General features: G+C 38.1%; 2 protein-coding genes and 1 non-coding gene across 5 annotated transcripts; 2 read left to right on the plus strand and 1 right to left on the minus strand.

The window, feature by feature from the left end:
* The first annotated feature begins 1,766 nt into the window (after positions 1 to 1,766).
* Positions 1,767 to 3,820, plus strand: LOC140875624 (putative disease resistance protein At1g50180). The gene is made up of 2 exons (XM_073279351.1): positions 1,767 to 2,373; positions 2,657 to 3,820. The coding sequence occupies exons 1-2, from the start codon at positions 1,810 to 1,812 to the stop codon at positions 3,125 to 3,127; spliced, it is 1,035 nt and encodes a 344-aa protein (XP_073135452.1). The 5' UTR covers positions 1,767 to 1,809; the 3' UTR covers positions 3,128 to 3,820.
* Positions 3,821 to 4,150: 330 nt separating this feature from the next.
* TRNAT-UGU (transfer RNA threonine (anticodon UGU)) lies at positions 4,151 to 4,222 on the minus strand. The gene has a single exon. It is a non-coding gene; the product is annotated as a tRNA-Thr (tRNA).
* A 236-nt stretch (positions 4,223 to 4,458) lies between these two features.
* Positions 4,459 to 6,994, plus strand: LOC140875190 (protein-L-isoaspartate O-methyltransferase 1-like). Of its 3 annotated transcripts, none has more exons than XM_073278787.1 (4): positions 4,459 to 4,713; positions 5,179 to 5,509; positions 5,841 to 6,005; positions 6,538 to 6,994. In XM_073278787.1, exons 1-4 carry the CDS (start codon positions 4,498 to 4,500, stop codon positions 6,786 to 6,788), a joined length of 963 nt encoding a protein of 320 aa, XP_073134888.1. In that variant the 5' UTR covers positions 4,459 to 4,497; the 3' UTR covers positions 6,789 to 6,994. The 3 variants fall into 3 exon arrangements, with proteins under 3 accessions (XP_073134888.1, XP_073134889.1, XP_073134890.1); XM_073278788.1 differs by having other exon boundaries at positions 5,239 to 5,509; XM_073278789.1 differs by having other exon boundaries at positions 5,296 to 5,509.
* Positions 6,995 to 10,467: the final 3,473 nt, after the last annotated feature.

A 10,467-nucleotide genomic window follows, 5' to 3' on the forward strand; every position in this document is an offset into this window, starting at 1 on the left:
ATTGTGAGATTAATGTTTTTAATGCATTAACAAGGTCCTTTTGTTTATGTTTTGATGATTAACAAATCTAGGTTAAAATGTTACTAATGTTTACAATGAGCTTATTACAGAGTTAAAATTTTCAAGGCTCAATTTCGTACAAGTTTATTCAAGATCAGAAACAAATTTCAAAGACTTATACTACTACGAGTTCGGAAGTTCCGATTGGAGTTCGGAACCTCCGATCCGAAACAGAAGGATCTTTGGAAGCTGAGGGACGATCGAACGTTCCGATCATGGTTCGGAAGCTCCGATCTATTTTCAAAGAATTTTATATTGTTCGGAAATAGAACGAAAGCTACGAAGTGACGAGATCGGAAGCACCGATCATAGATCGAAAGTTCCGATCTGCTACGGCAGTCTGATAATCTTGTCCGGAAGACTTTTGCCCGACAACATATTTAATGCGCCGATCGGAAGCTCCGAAGTTGGATCGGAAGTTCCGATCCTGTACAACCGCGTGACTCAGAATTCAAATTTTGGAAGCTCCGATGCTGGGAACGGAAGTTCCGATCGATGTCGAACTTTCAACTATGAATAGAGGAATTCCGAGACCATTTCAAGCATCCCAACATCTTCTAGTCTCTCAATCCTCTTAAGCATTATTTGAGCTATTTGTTGAGCAAATTGTAGCCCCTTTGAGCTTTCAAAATATATTCATATATCGAGTTGTATCCGGGGTTGTGAAAATCGTTGGTGTAAACACTTGAGTGTGAAGCCAAGTGTTTGTGTTGAGGCTATCCTTGGAGCCCTTAAGGCCAAGTGTTGAGTTGTATCGGCGCGGTGATCGTGTCAAGTTGTAAGGCTATCCTTGGAGCCATCAAAGCCAAGTCGTTCGAAGTGCTAGTGGATCCTTGGTTAATCGATCTTAACCAAGAAGGGGAGACGTAGACGATTTATCGTCGAACTTTCATAAACATCTCTTATCCCTTTTACTGTTTTATTTACATTACGCATTTATTTACTGCACTTATTATTAATTGCTTTAAGTCTTTCGTTTGCGTATTTGCATAATCGCTTTAAATTGCTAAAGTTGTCAATAGAACCTAAATCCCCCCCATTAGGTTCTAACAGTTACCTTGTCAAGGTAGAACATGTGCTAGAGTAGGACTCTACCCGGGTAGGAGCCCTGACCAAGTAGGATTCTAATATCAATTTAAAGATAATATCAAATCTTGGATTCATAAGATATTGTCCTTATCTGTTGATGATCTTCATGTGCCCGGGAGTAGTGGAAGGTTCCAGATATTGGATCCTTATTGGGCTCGGGTCGGGCTCCAACCGTACCAGTTAGGGCTCAAGCCCATGTATTCATGATTACGATCTTATTTCTTAACAGGGCCATTTTAGACTGGGCTTCTCATAAAATAAGACTAAATGAGTCTCAAAGTGTATTTCCAAAATTATGGATTATTGGGCTCGGATCGGGTTAGACCCGTATATTTTTTAGGAACATCAAATAATAATAATAATAAGAGGAAGAAGGAGAAAGAAGAAGAAAGAAGAAGATGATGATTTGCAACTTGACATTCTTTGATTTGTGTAATGTTGTGTTTTATAATTACAAATGTGGAGTGACAGTCAAGGTCAATTACTATCTTGAATGATAATATATTAATAAAATTATTATTTTGTATATATTCTAATTTATTATCTATATTTTTCACCATTCGAAATTATTATTTTTATTTAATAAAAGGTTAGTCTGCAGTCTGTACCAACAAACTTGGAAGCAAACAAGAGATTTCTGGTAACACAACATAATTAACCATGAAGCTGTTGATGGAGAAATTACTCCGCCTTCGCCTGCCATTGATCCATGGATTCCCCTTCAAACTTCTTTCCTTTGTTACCTTATACTTCTTCACTAACAAAAACCCTCCAAAATTCCAGCTCAAAATCGCCGATTTTGCTGTCCACTTCCTTCTATCGAAGCTCAAGCAGCTGATTATTCACCATGCCAGGTTGATCCTCCAGGCCAAGAACCAAGTGGAGATGCTGGAGAACGATATACGTTTGTTCAAAGCCTTCCTCAAAGATTCAGCCAAGAAACGCCTCAATAACGACGCAGTCGTGGAATTTGTGCGGGAGATAAGGGTGGTTGTTTCTGAAGGGGATTATGTGATCGTTTCTTTCGTGAATCTAGCGGGGGAGAGGAGGGATCGGGATTTCTGGAAGAAATTAGGGTTTGGTGGAATGATTAAACTTGTTGGGATTGCGAAAGAGATTGGGAGTGTGAGGAATAAAGTGAAAAGAATATATAGCGCTGTTAGAAGGATTGATTTCGGCGCAATACAAATCCGGGATTTGCCTGAAGAAGCTGCTGGAACAAAAGTATGCGTATTTGTCTTTATATTTAGCTTCTGAATTTTCTTGTTCCAAGTGAAGATTTTATCATTTGTGAGTTTCGGGTACTAAGAAAGCAGTGTTCTTGGTAACTAAAATTACTTTTTTAGAAAATTTGAGTGGATACTATAGCATGCTTGTTGATATAATATCACTGGGAAAACTACGGTCTTGATAAGAACGCGATTCCAAATATTTAGCTAAAGCACATTGAGTTTTAGTCATTTATTGTTATGTCACATTTAAATTGTAACATCTTCAAATTTTATAGATATCCTTGGTGAGGGAGGACTGTGTGATTGTCAAGAAGATTGAAGGAGTCCCTGTCATTTGTATGCATCGAGTTGGCATGACTGCACTGGCTCAAACAATTTCTCGCAATCCGAGGATTGCATATGATTTTCCAATTTGCAAGTCTAGGGTATTTCTTTCTCAAGGAACATGGTCTGAGCAGGAGTATCTAGGTCCAAAACAGTGTGCACGTATTCAGAAAGAAGGATTCTTGATTGCCTTCCATCAAGGCATGGACACTCTCATTGCATGGGATGAAGCACTTCAAGTCTCTTTTTTGAAGGGCAAAAGAGTGACAAATATCAATATCGTGATAGCTACAAGTCGTGGAGAGAAGTTAAGAAAATTTTCATTCGGCAGTGTGTGTTTGATTGTCATGGATGATGTTTGGTATAGTGAGACATGCGATCTGTTAAAACTGTCTCTTCCGGATAGTATTAATGCTAGCTGAATCCTTGTAACTTCTAGAATGAAAATTGTGGTTGTCCGTTATATCTGTTGTTAGTTGTTACCCCCGTGAAATGGAGTTTCTAGATGAGGATAAAAGTTGTAGTTGCACAAAAAGTTGTTTGCAAGGTTGACATACTGAATTAGAGAAGAAATGAAAGAAGATGGCTGAGCTTGTTAAGCCGCTGTGATATGGGTTTTACTTCTTGCTGATATATCCAGCGTTGAATCGGAGCTGAAGTGACAGGATAAGATTTGGTGGTTGGTAACCTTGTTGGCTTTTTATTCTTTCAGCGTTCTATAGCGCTTCAAAACCGCAGTGCAAACACATGCAAAGTACCTCCAGAAATGCTTCTTTAGAAACTGCAGGACATGATAAAAGGCGTTTGTAATGTTTTGTAAGTTTAGGTTGCTTTTGCTTTTGTACAGATATTAAGGTAGTGTTTGGAATTGTTCATGAGAAGCAACTAAGTCTGGGATATGAATTTATCGAAAGCTGATGTTCGGTCGGCCCACTCGATTCGACCAGCTAAGTGTGATTGATATCCTATGCATGCTATACTATCGTTGGAACAACATTTCAGGCAGTTTTTTTTAGATGGTGGAGAAGGCAAAACTCGTGGTTGATCCCAACACTTACTTTTGTAATGATCATCACCTGGATCAGAAGGTGGGCACTGATTCTTGTCTATGGTGGATCTCTTGCTCAAACTAATCGAAATGTAAATGTAGCCTTTATCTTGAGCAAACGTGAGGAAGCTTCAAATGAAGGGAAGCACTCGAGGCTAAAAAGCTTCAAACCAATCAAAATCTCCTGAACACAAGTCCATTACATTTTAATTTTCACACGGATCGTGTTCAAGTTTAAAATAATATAAAATACAAAAGCATATAATTTTTAAAAATTAAATTAAAGTGTTAGTAAAATAAGTTTTAACGCCCTTTAATTATATTATTATGTATGTGGTATAATTACACCAAACTGTTAAAAATGAAAATAGAATATAGAAAAAAGGGGGATAGAAAGTGCCCCCATGCAGGATCGAACTACAGACCTCCAGTTTACAAGACTGGCGCTCTACCACTGAGCTATAGGGGCTGTTGATTGGAATTTTCCTAACGCAAATAATATTCATTACGGAACGTTAATAACTTGGTAGTATTGGGCTTATGGTCTAGACCGATAAATTATTTAAATTTTGTTGGCCCAATTGGTGTCCAAAGTATCGGAGCATGACTGAGCCCGAGTATCAACAATTGGGCTTGTAATCCTTCAAACAAAAAAATAAAAAAATTGGGCTTGTACACGTGGTTGTGTGGCGGTGCGGTTGAAGCTTGACAGAGAGGCAAGAAGCCGGCGGTGAGCAAGAAAATATGCATTCCACGTCACACTCCGTAATAGCTTGGGGTTGCCGCTATCGTGCGCCTATCAAGTTATCCTTCTCCTACCTCACTCCTCGCCACCTCCACCGCCGTACACGGGAACTCTCTCTCCCGACGGTCGCCGTCTTCAGTACCTCCACCATATCCTCTGGCTGCCGCTTGCCTAATCGTCACTTCACGGGGAACTCTCTCTTTTCCCGCATGGAGGTACTGTTTTTAACTACTGTTTTTTGGCGTGAATTGACTGCAAATGCTGAAAGCTTTTCATGGAAATGTCTTATTTGGAATATATCGATTTTCTGCCATAGGAAAGTTTTAAATTGGATATCAAAATTAGTCTTGAATGGATTATGCAATTAATAAAAAATTGGGAGTATGTGCCATTTGACATTTTGGATTTAACTAGCTTCATCGGTCATTGGAATGTCCCTCTATCATATATTTTCCCTTCAGAAAAGCATGTTTTCTTGACTGTGCGATGGCTTTGGTAGGATTTGTTAGAATGGTAATCGGACTTCGCTTGGCATTTGTTTATCTCGGCATTTGGAATTCATCACTGAATTAGTGCTATTTTCAATTCAGTGAGTGACTGAAAATTTAGAATTATGTCTTAAGAAAATTATGGTCTATGGTGTGATATTGTTATTTAGTTTCCTGTTCTCTTGGTGACAGATAATGAGACGGACGGTCCTGTCACATCTTATCTCAATGTTGTTTTATGTTTCTAAGCAGCGGATCTGGACTGGAGGTGGTATCAATAAGAATAATGAAATGCTGGATCATTTGCAGAGATATGGAGTGATAAAATCAAAGAAAACAGCTGAAGTAATGAAAAGTATAGACAGAGCATTGTTTGTTCCTGAAGGTGCATCACCTTATGTCGACAGTCCTGTGCAGATAGGTTACAATGCTACTATTTCTGCCCCGCATATGCATGCCACATGCCTCGAATTGTTGCAAAACAATTTGAAACCTGGCATGCACGCTTTGGATGTTGGCTCAGGTGAATATATATATTACCTCATCCTTATATATTGGGAAGTTTGATACTCGTGTAGCTGGTCTATGGCGCTGCATAAAAATATGTTCGGCAAGTTTATTTAATTTTATTTTGTCAGATTATCTGATGTGACTATGGTAATGCAGCGCATCCATTCCACCGCCAATATTAAAAATAGAACGCTTTAAAAACTCATCTGTTGACTCTGTTTCTATTATAAATTATGTTTTTCCTGTGGTGAATTTAGTAAAAATAAAAAAAAATGGATGCAATTTTTGGCTTCCGGAATTAAGAACTTTCAGATTTGCATGTCCTGAAACATCTTTGCTTGTAGGCACTGGGTATTTGACTGCATGCTTTGCAGTCATGGTTGGGCCACAAGGTCGTGCTGTTGGAGTGGAACATATTCCCGAGCTGGTTGACTCCTCTATTGTAAATATCCAAAAGAGTGCAGCTGCCCAACTACTGAAAGAAGGAATCCTATCCATGCATGCTGGCGGTATGTTGTCGATTGCCATTTTATTTCCATTGCAATTGTGCATGCAAGGATTGTTTTGTTCGGTTTTAGGCTTTTTTCAAGGAAAATGGTTTCATGTGCTTTGTGGCTGTGTTTATTGCCTACCCAGAACTATTTAGAAGACAGCTGACATCTGATAACTTGCTGCATCATTTTTATGTGCAACATATCTTGCGGCGCTTAGTAAAAGCTTTAACTATAATGTTAAATGAAAGCTTTCAATTTGAAGAATGAAATGTGCTTGGAAGAAAAAGAACTTGTTGATCATGATGGTAAAAATTCAATTTTTTAGACAGTAGAGGCCATTTGCTTTTGGAGTTAAAATGCTACATCTATGCAGGGTGAAGCGAGCAGGAGCCCCTCATTGAAATCAAAATTTGAGTCGCCTCCGTCTAGATTAAGTCATCTAGTAAACTTATTTCCGTCGAAATCAATTCAGTGCCACAAAAAGGTCATGTTAGTTCTACTGTATGTTGAATATGCTCACAGGTTACATGTTTCTCATTGCTGACAGATGGAAGACTGGGCTGGCCCCAGTTTGCCCCATACGACGCGATTCACGTTGGAGCAGCAGCATCAGAAATCCCAGAAGCACTTATCGAACAATTGAAGCCGGGCGGACGATTGGTGATCCCTGTTGGGAACATCTTCCAGGATTTGAAAGTGGTGGACAAAAACATGGATGGTTCGCTCAGCGTCCGAAGCGAAACTTCTGTACGCTATGTGCCACTGACGAGCCGAGAAGCTCAACTGAGGGGGGAGTAGGTGGTAGTTTTCAATTTTCATATTAAGCTAGCTTGTTTATATGGTCCCGAAGATGTAAATGTTGTAAAATCCCTGATATCTTCTACCTGTCTCACTCTCTGTATAGGAAAGTGCTTTATGCTTTAAAGAAAACCGTAGCATCAGTTATTAGGCTGAGCGATCATTTTTTGTTTGCTTTATATTCGAGTTATTTCATAAATTGACTATATCTATCTGTATAGCTAAGTCGCATTTCGTTTTTTTTTTTTTTTTTTTTTTTTTTTTTTTTTTTTAGAAATGATTTTCAATTTGTCATAAATTAATTAGAATGTGCAAATCCCTGGAAAACCTAAAACGATCCATTTAACAAATATTCTTAAAAGTTTTATAAGAAATAACATTTATATAAATATTCAAACAATAAAGCAGTAACATTTGAACCGAAAGTCACACAACCACCTACTGCTTGACCTGTTGACCACAAGCTAACCAAGAACAATATCATGTCCATTTTCAACCTTCTCCAGCTGAGTGGGACTCCCGGCCACTATTTTCATTTCATTTTCATTCAAAAAAAAAACCATTAATGAATCTCCAAAAAAAAGAAAAAAAAAACCATTAATAAATAACCTTAAAAATAAGAAACGAGCTAGATAGAAAAGTACTTTCATTAACTTTCTTTATTTATTTTACAAAATCAGCTTTCATTTTTATCGTTTTGGGATTAATGGATTTTGATCAATGATTTTTTGGGATTAATTAACTGTTGCAGTGAAGTTTAAATTAATTTCCAGCGGGAGGAAGAAGTGTACTGCTGGCCGTTGGGAGAAAAGAACGATTAGAGGTCGACGAATGAATACTCAGGATCTATCTTTAAAGCAGTCTATCAGATGACATCATTAAGTGAAAATCAGTCGAAAGCCGTCAACATGAAATGAAAATCAGCCGACTCAATATGTTCAGTCGATATAAACCGAAAAAAGTAACACTTTTGTGAGACGGTCTCATTCGTGAGATGAGTTAAATCTACCCATATTTATAATAATAAGTAATATTTTTGATATAAATTGTAATACTTTTTAATGGATAACCCATATAAAAAATCCGTCTCATAAATATGACACTTGAGACCGTTTCATAAAAGTTTTTGCCAATCGATACAGTCGAAAATCAGACAAAAACAAATCCATATCAATTGAGAATCAGCTCATATGAACTGAAAATAAATCAATATCATTCTATATTAAAAAAAACTAAAAAAATCGGCAAAAAAACATCGCACCCGAACAATTACAATTAAAAATGTAGAGATACGAGAAATAAGAAAAGGAGAGAAAAATATATATTTACACAACACTCAATCGAATATTTTAAATGATGAGAAATATATTATTTTTTAACGAAAACCTACCCCTTCAAATAAAAACAAGACGAGTTATATCCTATCGTTCTTCCACGCGGGTATGGGCATAGACTATGGAATGGAAGGGAGAATGAGTCCAATCACCAAATATCATTGTCACCTTGGATCTTTCCATGTATCTCACGTACACGTCATTTTTCACTTTCCGATTATGATCTTCATTTCGTTTTAGTGCATGCTGCTCGCAAGGCACTACCTTGCGGGTGATGTGTAATCTCATGATTGGTCAAAATTAGTAGGTTTCACGTGGGGCCCACTGATTTTAACCAATTACGAGCCGCCACGTCACCCATAGGACACTACACTGCGGGTAGCATCTACTACTCCAAACATTTTCAAATACACAAAAAATAATGTGGCACAGTCACACGGGTAAATTTTGTGAGACAGATCTTTTAATTGAAACACTCATGATATTGTAATATTTTTATGATAAATATGAGTGGATTTGATCCATTTCACGGACATAAATCCATGAAACCATATTACAAGATATCAACTCTTCGAATTATTTGCAATTTAACAATTCATAATTGAAAACTGGACCACATGTTTTGAATTTCCAATTATGATCCTTTTATAATACAAAATAGGTTACTGTAACACCCGGTATTTTTAAATACGTAAATCCGCCTGCATAATTAGGATATTTAATTATTTAAATTTATGAATTATGGGTTAAATAATTATGTGAATTATTTATGCATGATTTAATTTATTTTTAAGCATTTAACCCATAATTAGTGATTTTTATGATTTTTAGTATTTTTATTATTATTTGATCGCGTAGACGGGACCGTGGACGGACGAGATGACAACTTTCCACCCAAATTATTTTATGAGCCTTTTTAGAGCCTTAAAATATTATTTCGAGTCTTATTATCTCAAAATTTTAAATATTTGATTTTATTTAATTTTAGGGGTCATTTTTATCCAAAATTAGTCAAGATAATGACTTTTAATCACTTTTAAAAATTCCCTTAATTTTAATTTCGGGATTTTCAATAATGTTTCAGATTTTTTTTAAAGATTTCTTTTAGAGTTTTAGTTAAGTTATATTTTATATATATTATATCCTTAATTATATATTTAATTACCCTATTTTCTAATAAACTAAAACCTAAACCTATCCCTACCTCCCACGTTTTTCTTCCACTCAGCCGACACCCACCTCCATCTTCTTCTCCATCGAGCCGTCACCAAAGAAGACCCCATAGCCAAGGATCTTGAAGCTCCAAAAGTCCCGTATTTTCGTCCCGTCGTCCCGGAACCGTCCCACGCTCGTGTTTCCTCGTCATCTACGGTGAAAGGCATGTTTCTATTCACTTTTCAAACCTATATCAGTGTATGTATGTGTGTGGGTGTGTAGTACCGAGACTCATCAGTTTTTTTTTACAGCAAATTTTCAAATCCTTTCTCTATGCACTCGGTTTTGGCATTTTGATGGTTCATGCTCACGTTTTTCTTCCATTGGTGGGTCTAGCCGCTGGCCAAGGGTCTAGAGGGGGTTGTGGGCTGGCCTGGGTTCGAATGGCTCGAGTGGTTCGAGCCAAACGAACCCAGGAGAGGCGTAGGGACAGACGGCTGCCATGGCCGAGCAGGTAAGGGTTTCGAGTTAATGGGCTTCGGGTTCCTGGTTCCTGGCTGCATGGGGGCTGGGGCCTGGTCAGGTTAGGTCCGCCCGGACGTGGGCTACGTCCGGGCGACGGCGCTCCGGCCAGGGGCGGCCGGAGCCGGCCGGCAGCAGGCCAAGAAGGCCTGCTGCTCTCGGCCGAGGCGTAACGAGAGAGGGGGGAGTCGGGCTTAGGGTTTCTGGTGGCTTCCGGGTCGGGTCTTGGGTCCGGGTCGGGTCAGTAGGTTAGTGGGTCGGGTTAAGTGGGTCCGGGTCCGGGTTATTTTAATTGGGCTTGGGTATTTTTATTTTTTTTAGTTTTTAAGTTAATTAGGAGTTAAATGGGCTAATTAAATTCCCAAAAAAATTTAATTAGTACTATTTAATTTATTTGGGCTCCATTAAATTATTTTGGGTTAATTTAACTATTTTTGGGCTTTTAATAATTTTTATTTAAATTTTTAAGTTGGCCAGAAATTTTTATGGGCTTGGGAGCCCATGAAAGTTATTGGGCCTGTTATTGGGCTTTTGGGCCCATTGGGCCAGGGACAGTGTTATTGGGCCTAATTTAGTCTTAATGGGCTTTGGTTAATTTATTGGGCCAAGTCTTAAGTTAATGGGCTTGCATGTCTAGGGCCAGCAGCAGAACCATCCATGAGAAAAAT

Source organism: Henckelia pumila, chromosome 1 (assembly GCF_033568475.1).
Source record: "Henckelia pumila isolate YLH828 chromosome 1, ASM3356847v2, whole genome shotgun sequence".
NCBI lineage: Eukaryota > Viridiplantae > Streptophyta > Magnoliopsida > Lamiales > Gesneriaceae > Henckelia > Henckelia pumila.